The following is a 24,005-nucleotide window of genomic DNA, read 5'->3' on the forward strand; positions in this document are numbered from 1 at the left end:
GGAAAATAACTACAACTGGAGCTTCTTTATCATGTCTCAAAATTACGCACTGACTTCTCTTGACTTTCCCAAACTACAACAATATCAAGATCAATATTGCAAAATCGTCGTTGTTCTTGTACTTGAAATGGGAGTCAATATTGTGGTTTATCTAGGGCTTTATACGACTCCTTATCAATGAATAATTTAGGTCAAGAGTGTGATATTTTACACATTTAATTCACAAAATATAATTTACCTTTCATTCAATGATGCCTGAAGCTTGTGATCAGCGCTGCCAAGCCAATTTCTGACGGGTCGGTTTTTTTTTTTAAGGAAATGAGGACGAGAGATTAAAAGCATAAAGCGCTTCAGGGCGGATCAGACCATAAATAAATCTCGGCTGGCAATCATGCTTGTACTTGACAATAAGATCCGCGTCTCGTTGAGGAACAACGCGCGCGTGGTTATCAGCTGGAGTCGCGCATCATATCACAAGAGTGATGTTGAGAGGCTCTCGAAAAAAAGAGTGCGTTTGCGGAAAAACTTCAGCCATATCTGGAGGGTGATATTTTTGGGCATTCGTGCAGAGAGAGGATGACAAGTTGATTAGGGTTATCAGAAGATGAATTGATTCGCTTGAATTTGAAGTGAATCATGTGGGATTTTCTAAGCAGCACAGCTGAGATGGGTTAAAAAGTAAAGCATGACAATTACATCATTGCGTGTGATAAAGATTTTGTATTTTTGGCACCTCTGGATGGATTGTTTGGGGCACTCTTTGAGCAATATAATGTCTTGTGTAAATTGCATCTGCATCAATCACCGATGGAACATCTCTAGAAAGTAGTTTTTCCTATCGGTCTTTCAACTTCCAATTAATCATGCAGTGACTTTTGTGTGAGTGTGTGGCGTTGGCAACCGAATGTCTATCATCGCTTATTGACTACAAGTGTGAACGCAATTTGTTACTCAATGGCAAAATGCGTGAGGGGATAATTGGCAGAGATGAGGAGGAGGAGGTTTGGTCACAACAAGGCACTTTGGGGGCTCACCAAGTGGGCTGTTGGGTGTTTGTGTGGCGTCGAGCAGCCTTGTTGTTTTGCCTCATTGGCGATCTAATCGTGTGACAAGGCACTAAATATTTCGAATGTCTGCTTCTTTCTTCTCTCTTTGGGGCCACAATCAAATTGAATCGATCGCCAATTGCTTGATTACACAGCGTTGACACTCATTGAGGACGTTGAGAGTCAGTTTTTTGGGACCATTCAACGATAACGCACGCATTATTTCTCCACAAGTGTGTAAAAAGTGCGGAAATTGGGTGGAAAAATCGTGTGGAATTGCGCTAAAAGAAAGACAAAGCAAATCATCCAGCCAAAGAGAGTCAAGAAGGTCGAAGAAAGTGAAGGAAAGTGCGTTGTGTCATGAGATTTTCACAATAGGAGGGACACTTTTGCTTCTTGTAAGTGTGAAGAGGTTTTAGAAATGGAGTGGAAAATTTGCTAATCACGTTAATTTTGTCTTAATTGACACGTGATTTGACGGAGATGTTTGTCATCATCTCGAATGTGTGGAATAATTTCCAATCACGCTTCAATATGCATTGCTCAATAATGTTATTTTCGATTAAGTCACTGTTTTCTGCAGAGGGTGGACTTTAATCATAAGTGATTTCTCAAGAAGATAACATGCAAGACACAATAATGATTAAAGCCAGAGACAGAGAGAGACTTGTTGTGGTGCCAGGAAGAGTTGTTGTTTTCTCTTTGAGCGCGAGAGAGAAATGCAAATTGTATTTGTTATGCATTTATAGTTGCTACAGTCGATGGCACAGGTCTGGAGACGATAAGAAATGAACGCAATGCTTAATGGGTTGTTTACATGTGACGCTTGATTGTGACTTTGTATGATTTAATAGGTAAAAAAAAAACACATTGTTGATGGTGAGAGAACTGGAAATCCCCTTTAAGCCGATGATGATCTTAAACTTCAGTTCGTCAGTGTTTCTTATGCCATTGATATTGCCCAAAGAGGCACACAATGTATTATTATTATAAGGCAAATAATGCTGCAAAGTGTTTAAACTTGAGGAACCGGAATTGATCGCACTTGTCCAAAGAGATTTATAAATATATCATTGAATGTGGGGAGGAAGAGAGAAAAAAAGAAGTTACTTCACAATATTGTCCATGAGAAACTGTGACGCCTTTGTTGATTGAAGGTCTCTGCGTGAGTTTTGCCAGGAGGAGAAGAGAGAAAGAGTGAAGTGAGATGAGAATTTCTTTGTGCAAGAGACACGAGAAGGTTTCTTACTCGACAAATTGCTTCCCAAGACATCAATCAGAATCGAATTAAGTGAGAGTTCTTGTCCGCAGGAAGTCGACTGTGCGGCAATTATCCTCAGTCTGGGACGCCGTTTAACTGATCATAATCTCTGTCAGGTGTGAAAAGCAAATAATTGGCACGTTGCAGTTGATAAGGCATTAATTTATGTCGCTCGTACGCGTGTGAGTTTGTGCTTATCAGTTGTTTGTGCAACAGTTGGCAACATTATTCCGCAAGTCAATCGAATGGTGGAACGGAGAGAGAGAGACAGGAAAATAAATTAATTCATAGGAATAATCATGACTTTGGGTGTGAGGAATAATAAAGCATGTCATAAAGCCACTCTCTTGATGGGTCACACGGAGGACAATTTCATTCGAGTGTCTGTTGTTCTCATCGCATTCTCATCAATGAACTTGAAGTGAAGAGAAAATGGGCGCGAATATTGCGGAAAAATAACAGAAAATGTGTTGTGAGATATGGAATAAGAAGATTTGAGGAGAAATTTAAATTGACCGTCTCCTTGTGTTTTCTCATTATCACACTCTTGAATATCAATTTTTGGTGTACTGAAACAAAGACATTTTGATTTTGGGTTTTTCCACCCAGGAATTGAAATTCGTGAAATTGTCTCTTCTTCAGCATCATTATGCCCTTATCAGGATGTTTCTTTGTGCGTTGTTTGTTGCCTCAAATAGAGCCTCATTTTGCTCGGTTCTTCTTTTTTTCGCTCTCTCACACACGAAAAATGGCTTTACAACATTTTTATCACATCGTGTGTTTATTTGCGGCTTTCCGTCTGGCATTTAGAGAGGCAACACACAGTTGGAGGCTCGAATTTGAGGTTGTCTGATGTCACAGATCACACCCATTGCTCAGATATTATTGTTGTGTCTCAATAAAAAAGAGTCAGACTCACACCACGTAACCAACGCTTAACGATTTGGAGCTGAAGATGTTGCAATTCCAGTGAAGATGAAGATGGGGAAAAAAAAAATTCGCGAACAAGCAAATATAATCTAAACGTCGTGTTTTGAACTCTCAAATTGAAAGAGAATAAAGGAAGGTCAATGAGGAGATTTAAAAATGAAGAGTAAAAAACAAATTCTCTAACAGACTCATTCATGCAAATCGCGAATTAATTATCAAGTCAGGCGATTCTAAAAATGTTCAGATGTATTTTTAATTTGAGCAAAGCGAAAGCTTACAATTGTGGGTGGTTTATATATTTTCGGTCATGCGGAATGCATTATGATACTTAACTTGAAATTATCAAGTGTTCTGTCGTCAGCTTCTTCCGTTTTCTGAGTTGTTTTCTTATCGAGTCAGTGTTTTTTTTATCAGCGGAGAGGGTTTCTATCAAATGCCACGCCCATTTAGATGCTCCGCCCACTCAGGTGTCTTGACTAATATGGTTTAAATATTTCATAACTGCATATTTAATTAGGTGTTTGAAACGTTTGAGTTCCCATAAGTTTAGCCAGGAATTTGCTTATCACACTTTACACTTGTCACTGTCGCCATAAACATTTGTGCTGATAAGAGACAAATATTTGCAGTTCTCACTACACATTTCTCTTGACGTGCAAGCTTGTGTGTGGTTTTTGCTTATTTTTATTTTTAGTACAATTTTTACGTGCGCTCTGCGAAGTAGTGTCGTTTTGTTGCTTCCCCAAGAAGTTGACTTTCACGCACTTTTTGCAGGCCTGAAGACAGGTGTGGTGAATGGTAATTTCGTGAGTGGTAAAATTGCATTTTTATCGAGCTCTGTGTGTGATTGAACAGTCAACCTCGGAATGGATTGTGAATCATTTCCTGTTCTCAGCGACTTGTTTCTTTCCTTTTTGAGAATAAATGCATGTTGACAAGGCAGTGCAGCAAAGTTGTGGAAACACGAGACCACGTGGCAACGGCATCACAGCTGATCGTGAGATGATCAAACTTATGATATCTCGCAGGCAATTGAGAGTAGTTTGGCTGATGTGAGAATGTGTGTGTTTTCTTGTGCCTGTTGGTAATTTGCCAAAGGTTCAAAGTTCTGCGCCCCAGAGAGCAACAATTGCAATTGCAATTGAATAATACATATATAGATTATTTGTGTGTTTTTAATTTAAATATAGATCTCTATATTCTCATTTTCTTTCGCCATCACTACAAATGTTTTACAATACAGATAATTTTTCTTTTTTTTTGAGATTAATCTTCTCACTTACAGCATTTTATTTTTCACTTGTCGTTTTAATAGATGTGTTTACGGAATTGAATTTTTGCTTTGAGTCCTCATTGTTCTTCTTTTTCTGATTTTATTCATTTGTGATTTATTAAATTAAATTCAAGGGTAACAATCGCATCACACCTTGTACTTGACACAGCTGGCACATGAAATGCTTAATAACTTACTCTACACTTTATGCATGTTTTCTTTTCTTCAAATTTCGCGCGTCTCACATTAATTTATAATTATACATATATATATATTATATTTAAAAAAAAAATTAAGGGAGATTGTGTTGATTTTATATAAGGAATTTGTATTAACTAGAGAAAGAGGCAAAAATATTTACTGAATTGATAAGAAGGGATTCATGTCGTCTTTGTCTTCTTGGGGGGGGGGATTTGTTGAGGTTGAAGGGCGTGGGTTGTCAGATTTGAGGGGCTGAGGGTTGGGCCTCTTGCTGGAATCATCCTCTAAAGTAGTTTAGCGGCGTGTAAGGTGTCCGTGAGTAGCGATCGGGTTGAACGTCAGCCCTCAGGATGACCACTCCTGATGGATTGACTTTGACTTTGATCTTTGTCTGCGGGCTGAGCACTCCGTAGTCAACCTCCTCGTACAAGTCCTGAAAAATTCACACAGATTTAGTCAAAAGCCCAAAGGTTTAACTTGTGATTCGCCTTGGGAAATACCTCGACTCTGTATCCAGACGGCGAGACCAGGCCCAATTCCCTGAGTGTGACGGCGACGTCCGAGGGTGTTCCGTCGGTTCTCCTGTTCACGAAGGCCACGGCGTAGGAGTAGTAAGTGTGATAGATGGGCGTGATGGGCCTGGACCAGATTTCGATGCCCTTGTGCTTGTAGATTCGGCGTCCCTGAATGCCGAGTGGGTCCTGATCTACGGCGATGATCTTCCTGTTCTGCAGGATGGCCTTGAACTCAGGTCGAATGGTTCTCAAGTCGACAGACATGAGGAGTGGGGCTGCCATGATGGCCCAGAGGGCAAATTGTGTCTTTGACTGTTCGTAGCTGAGGCCAAAGTTGCCAATTATCAGCATGTCGGGATCGTTCCAGTGGCCAGGACCCGCATTGGGCACAATAGCGTCCTGATTGTTGCCGTAGTAGTCGATGATGGTCTCCAGTGAGGCCCATGAGTCTTGGATATCGTCGTAGTTTCGCCACAGGTTGCAGTGCTCGATGATGGAGGAGAAGTTTGGCGCGATTCCGGCGTAAATCTGATACACTGGCCAACTGCAAGAGTACACCATGGCTCGGCCGGTGGCGTTCAAGTAGCGCCCAAACTCTGGGTAGCCGTGATCCATGTCGGTGGGCAGGGAGTAGCATCCGTCCAGCTTCACGTAGTCCACCTCCCAGTCGGCGAACTGCTGCGCATCCTGGCCGAGATAGCCCAGGATTCCTGGGTATCCGGCACAGGTGTAGTTGCCAAAGTCCTGATAAATGCCGAATTTAAGGCCTCTGGCGTGGATCTGCAAGACAGTGAGAAAGGGAGAATTAGACGTTTAGGGCGGGGCTAAGAAGTGGGCGTGGCTGCTTTAATCTTACATATTCCGATAAGGCTTTCATGCCCCGTGGGAAGCGTCTCCTGTCCGCCAGGAGTTCCCCATGGACGCCTCGTGACTTCTCCAGCCAGCAATCGTCCACGTTGATGTATTCGTAGCCAACTGAGGCGTAGCCTTCCGACACGACCAAGTCGGCCATTGTCCGGAATAAATTTTCACTGGAAAGAGAAATGCACATGATTGTTAATGAATTATGTAAGAAATCATCGGCTGCAATTAATCGCGCAGCCAATTTGGCCATTAATTGAAGGTTGAACGAATGATTAGCTGTTTACAATTGGGTACATGCGTGTCTTGGCAAAGTGGCTCTAAAGGAATTCTCTTTGTGTGAATATATTGCATGAGCGACAGACGATTTTTTCACCAGAAATGGTTTAGGAAGAGTGTTTTCAAATGACTTGTCGCGACTTTTGCCTATCAGTTAGGCGATATATGTTGGAAGTGTTGTTTTGAATGGCTGAAATGTCGTTGGAAAATCACTTGTTTACAGTCCCGACTGGCTCTTATCTCTTGACTACGGGCAAATGGGGAAGGCGAAGTGTGTGGTATTAATGGGAGAAATTCTGGCGCGCGATAACCTTTAGAGATCTCCCCCTTGAGCTGTACAATGGTTTTTTTCTCCTCGCTCAAATTGTGCTCAGTCCACGTGCTATTTCGCAAAGGCGCCAATTTGTGGGCCGCGAGAAGTTGGATCATTTGCAGCGTGCGATCGTGATTTCCGATGTGTTTCTTATTTGTGCCGCACAACACAACATTGATTGACTTGTTTCGTGCAATTTCAATTTTCAGCATTGTACTTCCCCGTCATTTTTCATCAGCAGGAGCGTCAGTCTTCTCCCGAAGGACACACGGCGGATCGAAGAGAACTCTATTGTCAGTCTCTTTGGCTCTTGTTTGACATGGTTTTAATGGCCCCATTAATGGGCGAGTTTGGGCAATTGACTGAACGCGAAAGACAGAAAAATGTAATTTGCTCGGTGTGGTTTTGACCCCTCCTTGTGAGACAACACACCGCCGCGGCCCGCTTCTTAGTGGCCGATGAAAGGGAAAAAAGACACAGTAAAGAGTGTATTGAATGGCGAGTAATTCTCATAGAGTTGCTAAAAGTGCTTGACACTGACACAATTAGACAGTCTGAATATAAATTAGTGGTTCAGATCGCAATGTTTTCTCTCTCTTTCTCTCACAGTTTCGCATGTGCAAGACACAATTTTTATTGTTTGCCATTTTGACCAGTCTTTGCTGATTTTTTTTCCTTTGGCAGCTGCGTATTTTTCTCAATTGTGTGAATGAATTTTCTGCAGGTTATATTCTCAACATCATCACAAAGAATTCTTACGCAAGCTTCTGAAATAACACATTAAATTTCTTTTCATACCAGCTGGACTATTTTGCATTGTTGTGCCTCAGGAATAATCATACAATATATATATATGATATGGAAATCATTGAGGAAAATTGTGTGTGTTTCTGTGTGTGTTTGTGATTTATGAGAAAAGGGAGTTTTGTTCTCACGGAATTAGAGACTCAATTTTGCGAGGCTGGATTTTTTTTTGTTGTCCTGAAATTCTCATGACAAAGCTACGAAAAAAAATGTGTCAAGCGGAGTTACAACATTCCCCACTCTCCCCTACAATCGTAGATCTCTTCCTTATTGAGCATTCTCAGCGCTGTGATGTTCAATCATTCAACTTTATTGGTTTTATATTGAGTCTCGTCGCTTCGACAAAATGCCAAATGATTTTTCACTAAATTATTCCAATCGCACAAAATGCTTTGAGACATTTTAACTTCATGTCTTTGCCTGGCGTTGCCTCATCACTGCCACGAGCATCACGTAAAGGAACAGCAAGACGAAAAAAAAAGAATCGTCTCTAGACGAGGATCTCCTGCTATCGTTTTCGCATTTATTGGCAATAAATTGTCCCAAGGTATTTAGAATAAAAAAGCAATTCTGAATTCCGTCTTGGAGATCAACATTCTTCAGATTATGCGATGCGGGCGGATTTTTGGGTTGATCTTCAAAAGTAGGTTATTTGCTGACCGATCGGAATTCGCGTGCAAATCACTACCGATGATGATAGGCACTTCATCTTGGCTTTTTTCTCCTTCAAAATGTTAAGGTCGCATTGTTCGCTACACTTTGATCTGTCTTTCTTTCTCTCTGGTATTGCTCAATATTTTGAGATGCGGATAAAAATTCAATTTGAGAAATTTATTAACCTTGATTAAATTTTGTGTTCAAACATGCACGAATAAAGTGCTCTCTGTTGTTGACTCTCTTTGTCATGAATGCGAATATATGTGCGTCTTAAAAAGGAAAAGTGATGTCAATTCTTGAAAAAAATTTCACTTTCCTCGGTGTATTGTGGACTTTGTGGTCGAAAATAAGGGGATATTTGTATCTTATTTCCGCTAAAATCATATCCGGGATGAACCACTCCCACACGAGAAGAAGTGATTCAAAAGTGTGTTATTTGAGTTTGAGATTAGACTTGATAGTGTCCCATTATTCTTGTCTGGCATGAGTCGATATTTTGCCTCTCTTTGACATGGTCTAGTAATTGCAATTTGACTGTATAATAACCGAAAAATTTTAATTAACCTTCCTCTCCATATCCAGTGCAAATTTCACGGGTACTTTGGTGCCCATCATTGAGGCAAAGAGAGAGAAGAGACTTCTTCACGAATTCACTACACTTTCCTGGCACGCAGAGAAATTATATTCATGAACAGTCCAAACAATGCATCGTGGCTTAGAAGAGAAGAGAGCCTTCTGGGCGAGAAAAAAGTCGACTTTCCACTTAAAGTTATTTAAATTTGATGAGAAAATATTCAACTTCAGGTTTAATTGAAATTACACACACACAATATATTTATGCTCTTGCCTGATAAATGCTCTCATTTGTTGACGAATGATAATGATAAAAAAAAAGAGTTTCCATTCATCAGCCAGAGAATTGAGCAAATGCAGGAAATGTTTTGATTACAATAAACTTGCCAATAAGACATGAAGTAAAAAATTGTATTTCGATTGTGATTGTTCGCGGAGGAGAATCACAATCGATGGACGTCGTGTTGTGGTGCTTCTTTATTTATGTAACATTTTGAATAATTGAATACTAAATTGCATCACAATATATTGGATGCCGCATGATTTTTAGAGTCCAATTTATACTGTGTTATATGGCAAGACACAATATTTCATCTTGTGTCCATTGTGTGGCCCGAAGAAGATCAACAACTGGGCGGATTTGGTGAAAAGATACATTGCAATTTCGTCAAAATTGCCGCTGTTGTGGGAGGTGGAGAAGAAATGACCGGCGCTCGTTTGACTACTTTTGCAGACATTTTGTGGCATTTTGTGGTTTGGGGAATTTGGGTGAAATTACCTTATGCAGTTGTCGGGATCTCCTTCGCAATCTGTATTGCATCGAAATCGCTCCCAAGACAGCCATCCCATTGGTGGTGTTCGTGCCAATCCATTTTCGAGTGAATTAACTTGTGCTATTGCTAGAAAGATCACAATGCTGAACCATAAGGAAGTCTCCATGGCGGTGTGTGTCTGCAAAGAAACGTGTGTAAGAGAGAAGGAAACTTTTAGGAATCTCATACTGATGAAAAATCATAGATTAATGTCATGCCGCTTTCACACTCAGGCAATCGTGAGGATTCAGAGAGTTACCGCATTTTGATCGTCAGGTCGATTTCTAGGGGGGATTTATACTAGATTACTTCGTTTGCCGTCATGAAATCTCCCATTAATTGCTTCTCATTTTGGATATTTAGTGATAAAATGTGTAGTTTGCTGATCCGAAACTATCTTTAGGGGTCTCTGAAGGCCTCTTGACAGACCCTCTTGATGAGCACAAATTTGATTGACGTTCCTGCTCTTCATCAGCATCAATTGTAGTTGGGAAGCTGCGTGGCTATTTTCCCAGGAAGATCTTCACAAGACACACAGTCAATGGGCGAGAGTGTGATTATGTGAAGAATCAAAGAGTGTATATTGAGAAATTCTTCACAGTGCTTCTGAATGACTGTAATGCTTGTCATAACGATAATTGATAGTGTGGCTGAATATGATTGAAATACATTTTTACACATTTCTCCATTTAAAATCCATGTCTTGCACGGTTAGCAATATTGTGCACTTTCACTCGTAATACCGAAAAGTGTATCTCAACATTTTTGCCTCACTGTGAATGCAGGAAAATTGCTGCATAGTTGGTGGAAAAACATGCACAAGAGAGGCATGAAAAATTGAGAGATACACAAAGTGTTCAAAATGTCCACAATGCAAGCAAAATGCTCGCGCGAACTCTTTCTTCCCCAATTGTGAACACAGCGAAATATTTTCCTAATTGCACTCAGCGCGCGCGCACACACGTTAGGGGAATGCGGTAAAGGCAAGAAAGTGCATCATTGACCATTGAGTAATTTCTAAATTGATAAATCAGTTAATTCCCTGCCTCGTCGCGCGCATATATGTATGCAAAGTCGATGGCGAGGGAATTATGTAAAAAAAAAACAGGCACATCATCGCGATTATTAAAGTAATTTCCTCCTCTTGAGGTTGGCGCAAAAAAAAAAAGAGGAGAAGAAGAAGTAATACACACAAAGAGTGGAAAAAAAATCATAACAGAGGAAAAGTGAGAGACTCATCAGTTTGTGTGAATGATATAATTATGGAAATTTGGCAATTTTACATTAGTTTTCGCTGCGTCTTTTACACCACCCAAAACATACGCCTTTAGCGTCTCTTTGCCTTTCTCATTATTGCATTTTCAACAGCATTAACAGTTAACATTCGCCATGGCATAACACAATGGCATCTGCCAAGAGGCGCACAGATTGAGATCAAACACTATGAGATAATCTGGCGAAGAAGAGCGCGCGAGGTAAGAAAAACTTCCATCCCAAATGTCTCACAGTGATCTTCACTTTAACGGTTAAGTGGCACTTTTTCCGCATGATGAATTTACTGGGTGTTGTCAATCACCCAAGGCGCGCGAGAGATGATATTGAAAACTGAGCTGAGGAATGCACAGCATTCTCTCTCTCTTTTTATGTAAATTGGTGAGTGAGAAGAAGGCATAGATATTTGATGGCGAAGATCGTGATCAAGTGGGTGTCTTCATATTATTCATTTTGCTACACAGTCCAGGAAAATATATGGACACATCATTAAGATAGAACGTGTTATGGTAATGTATGGGTGAGAACCTAACCACGTCTTGACCAACTTTTATTGACAGTTGTCCTTAAGAGATTCTCTCATTCACTTTAACCTACAGCATTTTCCTATATGACAAATGGATGAAGTGCGAGAAATCTTCTTATATTGCTCAATCTTTTCGCCTTCTTCAGCACTAAATGTATACATTTATTTAAACATCACATCTTAATTGCAGGCAATCTGAGAGATTATTGCAAAATCAGGGACACTCGCGGTGATATTGATCAAAAAATATTTTATGTTTAAGGCTCCAGAGAAGCCTGAAGGAAAGCGGATGCAAAAAGAGGGTGAAGCAAGACTACAATTAAGAGAGCTTTGATATCTCCTAATTCAGATCAGCACAGAAGTGATCATCCATATATCCTAAAAGGCCACTTGTTGAACTTCTTTTGCGCGTTTTTGTCCAATTTTTCAACTCACTCTGCTAAAGGTCAGTTGAAAATGATTTTGAAAATCAAAAATTCTTAGGCGCAACTCTTGACATAAACACTCAAGTTTAAGTAGCTGTTTGTTTTTGATTAATTTGCGATTGTTGCCTTCTATTTTTATATAATTCAATTTTCTGCAAACTCAAAACACGCACGAGTGGAAAATTAATTTTTATTCACCTCGTTCCGTGTAATTCACATGACGATTAAATATTTGCTGAAGAATTTTTTTGGTGGGAATTATGAAAGAAGAAATATAGAAAAATTTCGCTACAATTTGATCAAGCGCGCACGAGTGACTTGAACTGGTGGTGACCTAAAATGTTTTGTGTGATGTATGAATATGTAAAATAATAATCATATTTTTTTATGGGTGTTATAAAAGGCGCCAATTTGTATGGCAACTCCCTCGTGTTTTGGTGTTTAAAAAAAAAGCCAGTGCGAATATAAATTTCCTGAGACTTCATCAGATACTAAAATATACATTAGAAGAAGCATATATTTCTTTCAATGCTTCCCACAAAAGGTGAGAGAAGACCTTATGTTTATTGTGATTAATTGAAAATACAAGTAACTATTGAGAGAGAGAGACTCTTTTTCCAACCTGTATAAGGACATTCCCATCCAATTTATATCCATTTTAATTACAAAACACTTTGCCACGATCGACAGCAAAATTGTTTATTGCCGACGCCTCTCGCGCAGATTTGTAGCAATTTATCCGCAATTGAAAAGAGCGCTTTTTGCAATGGCGAAAAAAAATCATCTGTCTTGCCAGATACAAATCACACATCACGATATCGAGAGGAGGCCAAGATGAAGGAGGGAATGGCGGGATAAAAATGCTCGTGTGAACACACTCCCACGAATTGACATTGGCAAGTGGATCAAGCAGTTAAAAATTGATTATTACACCGATGTGAAGCCAAAACATGAGGTGTGCGATTAATCACAATCAAAGTCAGGGGAGAATAGGTGACGCTATTTGCTCATTGAATTCTTCTTGTGCCAAAGCACAGCGCGTCTCATGTTTCCCATTGAAAAAGACTGGGTAACACAACAAAATCAGCAAGTAAACATTAGAGACGAGACTTCGCATGAATTGCATAAGTTTTGCGCTATTTTCGCACGACCTTATGCAATTTTGAGAGAGACCCAGTAGCAGCAAAAGCACACAAAAGTCTTTCAATTTTGCTGGTATTAATTGTCTTCTTGAGAGATTTAAGATCAAAAATGCACCTTGTATTTAATGTTTCGTCGGCGCGCAAGGAGTGCAAAAGAAAGAAAGAAAGAAAAAATGTACTAAAAATGCCAGAAGCAATTTAACATGCAAAGAGATGTTTTAATCTTCTCAGTTTCACTGATCAATTAATCACAGCGGAATCATCGCACAAAAAAATGTTCTGCAATACATCACAGACATACACAGAGTGTGGCATTGCAAATGCAACAATCTGTGAGGTAAATGAATTTAATCTCATCTGTGTGATCATTTTCTCATAATTGCACACAATTTTGCTTCTGACTGTGTCAGTGGAACCTTCTCTCAATTGTAAATTTCCTTCATTTAAATCGGATAAATTGATGCCACCATGTGAGGAATACACGGACGAATGATAGAATCAAAATTGCTGTGCGCGCAATTCTTTATATTTGATGCTGAACATCATGAAATTACGCTTTGCCTTCTCTATTTTCACTTGTTCAACTGCCGCGCACACAGAAGAAATTGAATCCAATTAAGTATATATTTGCGGAAAATCGTGATAATGAAGATTTACAAGGTACAACTTGTGTGCATTATTGCAAATGAAATACGTAGAATCCGGAGAATAGATAAAAACAGACTGAGAAATGCAAGGAAGAGTAGGAAATGTTGAGATTTGGAGGCAATATTGAGGATTAATGTACAAATGCAGTACATAATAAATCCTCAGCTTAGAGCGATTACAGACTTGCTGATGATCCCTCGATATATCGAAGGTTCAGCCGATTTTTTGGGGGTTATCGACGGCAGCGCGCTCGTGCGAAAATACGCCAAAACATTGCGCGACTCAAGAAAGGCGCAAAATGGCGGATCTTTTGTGAATGATTTCCTGGATTATTAAAATCATTAAATTCTTCTGCGAATCATCAATTTTAACGTAAAATTTCACGCTTTTGACGTACTCAAATCGACTGTTGAACACACCAAGCACAGTGTCGCTAGTGTCGACAAAGAAGAATAACTCCTGAGTGTATTTAGCGCCAGTTCAGCCACGAATTGTTGCTAATCCATATTTTGAGTGTGTAAAGGTGCAGATCAACCACGACTTATCGCTGATCTGAGGATTGATCCGAGTTTCCGTCAATTTGAGGATAAGCGGTTAGTCTGTAATCGCTCTTAAGCTCTCTCTCTTCGTGTCTAGTGTTTGTCTCTGAATGTGCCTTATGACATGCCTCTTGGATCAATTGTTATTTCGGTTGGGGAACTTTAATTGGACCTTCTTGTCCGACAATCATGTGCAATACAACGGCTGGACAGAGTATCACTTCGCAGATGGTTGAATGGTGATTCGGCTATTTTTTCTGCTGCTTGTGGTTGTACACATTTTGATGTTCTCAGGCCGGGGCAGACAGATAAAACAGGCCATCATCATTGGCCCCGCGCGCAATTCCCCTGACTTTTGTCTCTCCGCGACTCAGCTGATATTTCGCAAGAGTTCGTGAGTATTTTGTATCTCTTCTTGTGTGTACAACATAGGAATTCAAATGGGGGGAATTTTGCAAAATCCATCACAGAGACTGATTCTTTTTTCCCAATGGAAAAACCACACGTACAGAGCGTCTCATAAGTGCTGACATCGGAGTTTGAAATTAGTCAGGGAGAGTGAGGAGGCAAAAAGTCACAAACCCACTGTTAATGGCAAATATGCAATTTGCTTCAGTTGAAATGCGCGCTCTGTGGCCATAAATTTCATTTTATTCATATTAATTGGGGGGTGTTAAATAATTACTACTGACACTGTTGTTAATTCGATGGTTTGGAGTCGCGTAAAAAGGAGAGTGCAAAAAGAATGTGGAGCATTGGCTGTTTTTGTAAATGCGGAGGAAAAGAGGAGAGTCTTAGGAAATCATCGAGCGCGATGTTGCAAGATTTGAAAGTGTGGCAGAAGAACCACAAATTAATATATATATCACGATGCTATATAATAAAAGTGAGTCAAAAAGAGTGAAATTAAACAGAGCATTTTAATATAGTCAATATAGAGTGAGATTGCTGAATGGCACACGCGCATCTGAATTATATAAAAATGTGGCAAAAGAAATTGGCCAAGATGACATGAGCAAAGAAAAAAGTAAGGTGTTTGATAGCGTGAAGCAAGTTTACAATCATTGCCTTTTTTTTGCGCAAGTTTAGACACATTTATATTGCTATTTTGAAGAATCTGCCGAAGAATAAACAGAGACGATTTTTTGCGGTCTGGGAACTGAGTTTCCCCACCCAAAGTCGATTGCCTTTCAATTAGAATGTGAATGTCAATGGTAAAAGATGTGCGCGAGTCTCTCATCTTGAGATCTCCCCACTGTGTTTTTTTTTTGTTGCTCTTGCTCTTTGGAGAAGTTAATCACCTCTTTGTTAAAATATTGACTAAAGTGCAAAAATGTATATTTGTGGTTTTGCGTGACGATTTTTTTCCTCTTCTTCTTCTTTTTGGGAAGTCACATGAGGTAAAAGCTCGTGGGAATGAATGTAGATTCACATCCTCTCTTGGGCATCATCTTGGGTGCCTTTTCTGCATTTGGAATATATATATATTTATATGGTAAATGTGTGTGTTTTGTGTGCGATATTGCTGGTGAAAAGAAATTGCAACAATGGTCGCAAAGAGATGGAAAATATGAGAAGAGTTGACAAGACAATGAAGTTCATTATTTAAGAGTTGTTTATTTTTCACCTCCTGCCCAGTGTTTTTCTCACATTGAACCGCGGTTGGTGCGACAGATAAAGGAGCCCCTAAAGCGCGACTGAGGAAGGAAATTTCATAAGACACCAAGAGTCGTTTGCTCACGTTTGTACAGCAATAATTTTATGGGCACACAATTGTGAGGTGAATAAATTAAATTTATGGTCATTTTGCCACACCGAAAAGTTCAACCGCAACTTTTCAGCACAAATGATTTGAGGCGGTGTTGATCTTGACGTCATTATAAGGGTGCGTCACGCTTTGGGATTAATGGGTTGGCTTCTTAGCCAACCAACCGTGTGGAAAAACCTTTCTGGGGTTTTATAAATATACGAGGGAAAAAAATATTTGATATATGATCTCTTGAAGAGAGTGACAATTGGCGGTGAAAACGCGAGTTATATGTCTTATAAAATTGGCCACAAAGGCAATCACCTTGACATTCGAGAGAAATTTTATCCGCAAAGATACTCGTAAATAGCATTGCATGTGAGTTTTCACAGTTCCAGTACATTAAATTTAGAATTTCTAATTTAATGCCTCTTCGCTGTTTGGTGGATGCTTTTCATGACCTTTCTAATTTGGTATACTTTTCCCATTCGACCATTGTAACTCTTTGGCCTGGTATTTTAATCACAGCGAGAATCATTATGAATTCTGCAGCAATTGTTGCTGCTAAAACCCGCTGTTTAGTTCATAAATGCCGCAAACACACACTCTACAGGTGCATTCAGGTGCACTTTTATGCCTATTCATGCTGAAAAGGGACTTTTGCAATTTTTTTCTGCTTCTTCTCTGCAACACTCTTGAGCAATTCCTCGTGTTAAAAATCAACGAAGGCGATTATTGACTTATTAATTGATTGGCAATGTGGGAGAGAAAATGTTGATCGATTGAGCTTAACATGGCTTTTATCCACTGGAATTACTCACATTACCAATCCCCCATATTGCATATGATGGACTACAAGTTTAGGAAATCTTGATCTTGAAGCTCTTTCTGCGTGTGAGGCATTCCGCAGAAGAAGCAGTAAAAAAATTCCAGCTCCAAATCAAGCAAACGAAAGTGCGTGCTTGTCGACATTTTTTCAGTGGCGTGACTCGTTGAAGAGTGTTTAAACTTCTGCATCCTGGGTCCAAAATAACACACACAAACTGCGTGCATTGAATTGTGAACCTTCGTGCACCGAAGTGAGATGGTAGAAAGGAAGAGTTTAGAGTAAATATATCGTGAGATCAAAAACCCATTTCAAGAGAGCCTCACTTTTGCTTCCACAGCCAAACGATATAGCGTCAAGCTATTGCTTACTCAAGCGACCAAGTGGAAAACCAAGTACAAGAGACGACTTTTTCACGGCAAAATGATAACGATAATTGGTCAGCACTGGAGGGAAGACACTTTTCACAACTGCCGGCTTTAGAGTTGCGCACGGCAAAAAAGACTGTCCTCAGTCGCGAGGCACTTCCTCATTTCCCAAAAATGCCTTCCGGCGTTTTTCGTATTAGTTGTGAATTAATTTCAGACTTTTATCATGTCACACAACTTCTTATGTCGTTGCTCGGATTTTTGCCTCCTCTTGTGTGTTGATGATGACCAGAGAGAGACTTTATACATTATGTATTGTGAAAAATATGAAAGTAACAAATCACTTCCAGTCGATATTGCGCAATCCTTAGCTCTTCCACTAGCGCGCTCTGTCTTGTAATTAAATCGACCAATCTTATCAACCTCGTAAACGGACGAACGACATTTTATAGCTCCCATTTTATACATATCTCTCTCTCTCTGTGTCTCAAAGTTGTGGAGGTTTTTCGCTTAAAAGCTCTCCTTTGCGAAAGCACAGCAAAAAAGTCACTCTCAATGTTAATTTTGTACTCCCTGAGAAAATGCGGCGCACAGCTCTAAATTGACTGGCAAACACACAGGTACACATAAAAGCATATGAGAGCAACATGACTGTGTCATGTACAATTGGTTATAAGGTAGAAATATAGCGGATAGTCCGCGATATTCAAACCGGCTATCTCGTGTGATTTTGCTATTGAGAAGTGCGGAAACTGTGACTCTTTCGCGCCATTTCTCCACTCAATATCGTTTGACTTGCGATTCAACTCTCTGGCGACACAAACACACACACGCAGAGTGTTGATTTAGTGCTGAATTATTTTAATAATTAATTTCTTTTCTGTTTATGCCCCGGAAGTTCACAGCATTTCCCTTGCATTTCCACCCACCCATCGACCAGAGTCGTAACATTGAATAACAGTGAAGCGCGCAATTGTTTCCCATCGAACTCCCCTTTCTTCGCCCCACACACTCAAGACTCCTCAGTGATTTTCACTTTTTTCACACTACATCAAACTCCGCGGCTGCTTCTTCTTGTGCGCGCAATGCGCGACATTCAATATTGAAGAGAATCGAACGCACTCTGATGGCCGTGATTATTTGCTCACGCGCAAGAGGATGACAAAAGTGCGGCCAGTGTTTGGTCGGCGGCAATTTGACCCATTCTCACGCCGCAGAGTGCAACGGACAATAAATACCACCAACTATTGCTGTGGAATGACTGAAATATGCACATCAAGAGTGTGGACAGCAATAAATGTCTCAGAGTGTGGCGCGGCCATTGAGAGAGAGAGAGAAAAAAAGACTTCATTTTGCACACCAGCGCAAGTAAACACTTTCTAAAATGAAAATGAAATTAAAATTGTATTAAAAAATGAAGACTGGAAAAAAGAGTGCTCGCGAGCAGAAGCAGAAGAAGTAGCCAAAGTGGGAGAGTCCGCGCAGATGATTGAAGAGTTGGGCATTTGCGTGCATTAAAACAAACAAACCCCGCCGACACCCGATAAACGTAACACATTGCAATAATATCCATAATGATGTGATCAACAGATATGATTGATGGCCGCGCGCGCGCACACTGCCTTTTGTATATATATGACTCTTGAAGAGAAGAGAAGCTCTCCTTTTTAAAAAGAAAAAAAAACACCCATTATAAACCCGTAATAATTTGCGATGTGAGTAAACTTGAACTGTGCGCGCCAAGACAATTTTCCACCTGCTTTGCCACATTGATTTTCCTCCTCAACACTTTTGCACTCTCTTGCAGTGTTGTGATGCAATGTGCGCCTGTTTTCTCAATTTCTGAGACACTTTTTCCTCTCATCGTGCGCACACTGGGCGGCGTGAGAAGAGTCGTCAAATACTATAATTTGTGGTCACACTGAATTAATTTCTAATGACCAGCGCCTTGATTTTCCCATAAGAACAATATTTCGACAGATGACTTGCAATATTACGCATGACACGCTCACATAACGCACTATTAAGTGCAATAGAAGATGATAAAACCCAAAATACACTTCAGATTTCTGATACAGTTCGAAGATATCGAGATGATCAACGGATATGGAAAATGTGGGAATGTCACAGTGCATTTCTTCTCATGTGGCGAATAATTAGGTGTGGATTTTATCTTCAACGTGGCATTAAATTGGATGGCATGTGTTAAAGCTTTTAGCGCCTATTTGAGGAATTCGCCGTGAAATACACATGTTCATAGATTCATAAGTGCGTGTGTTGTTCAACATCTGGAAATTTTTATAAACATTTAATTAGGAACTTGTTCGGTAGCAAAAGTCATTAAACTTTTTTAATGTTAATTTGGAATATGAGAACATCATAGATTGTGGGACATCACGATTAATGCCGCAAGTGTTTTGCATATGACATCATGAGATGATCGCGATCTTGTAATATATTTTTTCTCTCTCTGTGTTTTGGGTTAAACATTTTATGGATTCACCTAAATTTGTACAAAATTACAATAACCAATGAATACACTGGTTGATGTTATATTATTTCGGTGGGTTTTTGAGTCAAAAGGCAAAAGTAATAAATACATAATGAAGAAGGTGAAAAGTGAATTTTTAATTATTTTCTTGGTCATCCACCGACACAGTAAAAAAAAAGACTAAAAATTCACTTCTCTATTGCAAAATCATCCTCATAATTGTATTAAATTGAATTCGAGATTACTTAACACAATTTCTGGTCGCTCTTGTGTTCTTTCTCTGCGTGTTTTGTTTGCACCAGAAAAGAAAAGGTGGGCTTGAAAGTCTTCTTCAGGGGAAATTATATAGTGTTGAAATTAATTACTGAACAGCGCGTCAGGAAATTCGCTGCATTAATCTTGATGTACGATCTTTTGGTTTATTCTTTTTTATTGGCTTTCATGCTAATTTTGACACTCATTTGACACACACTCGTCCAAAACTCCTGTCGCTCCTGATCACGTTGATCTCTTTGGTGGGATCATTGATTTCTCACCTTCACTTTCGCGCAAAAAAAGCCCCACTATGCTAAAGAGTGTAATTTTCTGCACTTGAAACCGTTTAATTTAACACCGCGCGATTGCCATGCAAATGAAGGTGGCGATGAGACGAAAAACTTTATCAATTTTAGCACTTCTTTTTCTCTCTACCTTCTTTAGAGATCATGATCACGATTTTTATTGGAATCTTTTTCCTGCAATTTTCGATCTGAGAAATGGATTGTGAGTGTGTGTTTCATTCCAAGTGTGTTTTGGGGAGAGCAAATGAAAGAGAAATTGCGGTTGATCTTATTTCGGAAGAGTGCAAGAAAAAGTTGAGAACAACTTTTCTCAAGAGGTAAAAAAGACAAGAAACTCTGCGTTGTTTGGCTACAATAATTCAGTTCACTTTTGATTTCGTAAGATAATTGGTGTATATATGTGAAATATTGCGCATGAAATTTGCAAAGATATCTTTTCTCACAAATACTCTGGAGTTTCGCTGCATTAGTTTGGGTTTCTAAGAAATGATATTCATTGTGGACGCTTTTTTTCCATGCCTTATCTTGAGGAGTATTTTCTCATGTTGGTGAACATGAGTGACAAAAGGCGAAGACAAAGAGTTTATTTCCAGTGTGTTTGGGCTTGTTAAATTGATTTGGGTGGCACGACTCAATTGATATTCCGATAAATCCACCAATGTTTTGTGATGAGAGTCTTTTGGGTGAAATTGACGCGCGCGCATTTTGCAAAACTCGCCTTGTCTGACGGCGAACTTTGCCTGGCTATTCGCGCGTTGTTGGTATTGTGTGTGATTGCTTTGGCGCGCGCATTGAACGGCGATATTTTACAAAATTAATATTAAAACAACTTTCTATATAACAGGCCAATACATGGGGGCAACATTTTATATCGTTTACCTCTTAGTTTTGTTGATGCGGTCACAACTTTTTTTTTTCCTTCACACAACTGTTAATGTGTATTTTTCTCAATAAAAATCTCCGTGGGTGGGTTTTCTGTGGAATGCTGAGCGCAGAATGGTGAAAATTTCTCGTGTGGAAATTTTCACAAAAATCCTGAATTGTAAGATGGTTTTGTCCGTGTGAAATTGGCGAGAGAGCGCGCGCGAGAGCTGGTCGAAAAATATCGGTTTTTCTCAAGAGATATGAGAGATGATGCTCTTTCTTCAAAGGCACTGCATTCACTTTTTGCTCATTGCGCTTCTCGAATTGGATGCGGAGAATTTCGATTGAGCCAAGAGTAGTGCATTTGTCTCTTTGTGTCCAATGAGAAGGAATTGTTGAGTATTTTTTTTTTTTGTAGGAGAAAAACCAGCACCAACTGATAAAATTACTCTCTTAAGCACACTTCTTCGATTCACTTGAATTTCCTTCTTTGACTCTTCTGCGGTTGTCTTGCCAAAACACCGTAATGAGGAGGGACTTGAAAAAGGGCTTTGTGTCCGTGAAGAACAGAACCAACTTTGTTAGGCGAGAGAGAGAGAGAAGATCACAGATGCAAAAAACAGCGTTCCTTCACGAGTCCGCGAGATATTGAAATTGAGAAAGTCAACCTCTCGAATTGAACTACCAGACCAGACTGGCTCTTGTGGCCGTACGGGTTTCATAAAGAAGTTGCGCTTCCTCCAGCACCAACACCACAATCCGCGTCTCGAACTTTTTCCAAGCAATTTGCGATGTTTCTCGCTCTCTCGCTCTCTTTGGGGGTGTTGAGAATGAGAGCGAGAGAGCGAATGAACGTAGACTGTTGCCAATGTGTGTTGAATTGTTATATTTGCTGGCGATGTGAGATTCCGGGCTCCCGCTTTTGGGGCTCTCTTCGAAGAAGAGCGCGCGATATTGGACTTAAAGTGCAGACAAAAGAGGAATTTCGATGCTAAACTCCAAATCCAAAAGGGTAATTTATGGGTTTTCAATAGCACGTAAGAAGAGCCAAAAAATTTAGTATGGAAATATAGTTGGTTAATCGATTCTCTTTGTCTGTCCTTTGGAATTGCACGAAATGGTCAAAAATTTCTGGGTTAATCGACAAGTAAGTGATATTTGTTAAGTAGTGTCACAAAGAATGGACATCAATTATGTAATCTATCTTGATTCTCTTATCAGTTTTCAACTCCCTTTTTATCCATTCTTTTCTTTAGCACTTGCAAAACTCTTGAGCCTGACTTTTGGCCTGAAACAAGGTTGAACTTAAGACTGAACTTTCCTTTTTCTAACAACAGCTTCAGAGCTTCTCAAGGGCAAAGTTTGCCATTATCTTTCGCTTGAAGTACATTCACTCTCGAGTGTGTTTGTGTGTGATTGCATTATATTAATCTAATAAGCCCAAAGAGAGGAGTCTTTATGGACAAGAGGTGTCTTGACACGCTGAAGATTGCGCTCAATTCTCTCTCTTCTTTCTTACACATTGTGAAAGTAAAACTCTTGGTGCAAGAAAAAGTGAAAAAAAGAGTCCGTAAATCTCCAATGTTGTCAATAAATAGGAAATATATCGACACGCGGTGGTGTTATTTTCTCACATTTATTATACCATCAAAATCCTGAACTTTTATATCTTCTGCGGCACAAGCGTTAAATGCGATTCATTGTCCGGGCACAATTTGACGCTATATGTTGGTCAGTTTGCCATTGTTGAGGAGAGAACCTTCAAATTGCACGTCTGAATGTTGGCGTCTTTGGCTCTCTTTTTTTTGGAGCTTTTCATCAATTAAAGGTGGGTGAGGGCAAAAATTTATATCAATCAGCCAATAATTGTGGATCTAATTGAATTTTTCGGGCTAGAGTAGCAATTTCACGAGAAAAAATTCAATTATTTCCGCCACATGAAGTACAATTTGATGGTTGGCGAAGAAGTGAGGGAAAAAATATGGTTTTCTCTTACCCCGTCTTTTAATCTCTTTGCTGGCTTTTGCTGGCTTTTGCTGGGCTTTTGCTGTGTGTGCATTGAGGATCAATTGAAGCATGAAAATGAAGTCGTTTGGGTTTTACAAAGAAGCACCATTCATTCTTCTCTCTCTTTCTCACACTCATTCTCTTCACCCTTTTTGCCTTTAATGAATTGTTTTATCATTGACCTTTCTTTGGTGGGCGCTCTCTTGATGGTGAGGCAAAAACGAAACCACAATTTTATTTATAAAGTATAACATCGCGTCAGAACATTGAAGTTGCCATGTTAAATTGTTTTGGGGCGGGAGAAGGAAAAAGACGCGCGTTATGAGTGTTTATGATGTATGTTTTTTAATCCGTGTGTGAACGCCTTTTTGGTGGAGTCTATTGAGAATCACGATAATATTGTAAAAATGATCAATAGTGCAGTTTAGTGTGGAGTTGAGCTCTTTTGTTCTTCAGCCACAGAATCACTGATGATCTCATTTTCATCTTCACATTGCGCACAAGATAGAATTACCATAGAGAAGAAGTTCTCTTCTATATCATCGACTCAATCAGTCTCAATAGTGCAGAAAAATGTGTTTCTCCACTGAGAGAGAGAAAGAGAAAGAAGTCTCTGGGTGGAGTTGATGAGGAAGTTGAAAGGAATCATTAATATAGCATTGACCCCATGATGTTTGGAGATCATCTTCGCGAGAGATTCCACTCTATGTGTGGTAAATGCCCAAAGAGAATTACCAATTATAATTTATTCAAATCCATGGCAATTTGGCAGGGAGATAGAATTCTGCGGTTGCGCGACGAGATGCTTTCGCCCGCGAACCACTTGATCTTGACCTTGCGCTGTGCCAATAAACTCTTCTTTTTGCCATCGTCACACACCTCCCAAAACCTCAGCCTCACTCGCGTCTAATTGACGCTGACGCACCGTGAAGCACCTGAGATGTTGGTGAAGATTATTGTTGTGACAATAATAATAAAGTCGTGAGACTTTGAAGTTTTGCTTGATAGGAGTTGATCAACCGAAAAAGAGGGAATCGTGAGGAAAATGCTGATTAGCCTCTTTGG

The 24,005-nt window shown here is 39.7% G+C and overlaps 2 protein-coding genes across 6 annotated transcripts in view; one reads left to right on the top strand and one right to left on the bottom strand.

The window, feature by feature from the left end:
• The window catches only part of LOC132263367 (6-phosphofructo-2-kinase/fructose-2,6-bisphosphatase-like), a 30,470-nt gene that overhangs the window by 2,123 nt on the left and 4,342 nt on the right, over positions 1-24,005 (top strand). The window contains exon 1 of one of the 4 annotated variants that reach the window (XM_059763101.1): positions 3,897-4,035. The exons of 2 other annotated variants lie outside the window; for them this stretch is intronic. The gene's annotated coding sequence lies outside the window, so the exon portion shown is untranslated. Of the gene's footprint in view, positions 1-3,896; positions 4,036-24,005 lie in introns of those variants that run through there. One more of the 4 variants, XM_059763102.1, reaches the window with a different exon arrangement.
• On the bottom strand, positions 4,771-23,628 carry LOC132263368 (alpha-N-acetylgalactosaminidase-like). 2 transcript variants are annotated; one of them, XM_059763103.1, is made up of 5 exons: positions 22,930-23,628; positions 9,492-9,664; positions 6,083-6,257; positions 5,212-6,006; positions 4,771-5,144 (listed from the first exon to the last, which is right to left on the bottom strand). In XM_059763103.1, the coding sequence occupies exons 1-5, from the start codon at positions 22,990-22,992 to the stop codon at positions 4,989-4,991; spliced, it is 1,362 nt and encodes a 453-aa protein (XP_059619086.1). In that variant the 5' UTR covers positions 22,993-23,628; the 3' UTR covers positions 4,771-4,988. The 2 variants fall into 2 exon arrangements, with proteins under 2 accessions (XP_059619086.1, XP_059619087.1); XM_059763104.1 differs by lacking the exon at positions 22,930-23,628 and adding an exon at positions 20,949-22,878.

The sequence above is a fragment of the Phlebotomus argentipes genome, unplaced genomic scaffold (genome assembly GCF_947086385.1).
Source record: "Phlebotomus argentipes unplaced genomic scaffold, Phlebotomus argentipes genome assembly contig_15, whole genome shotgun sequence".
NCBI classification, from domain to species: domain Eukaryota; kingdom Metazoa; phylum Arthropoda; class Insecta; order Diptera; family Psychodidae; genus Phlebotomus; species Phlebotomus argentipes.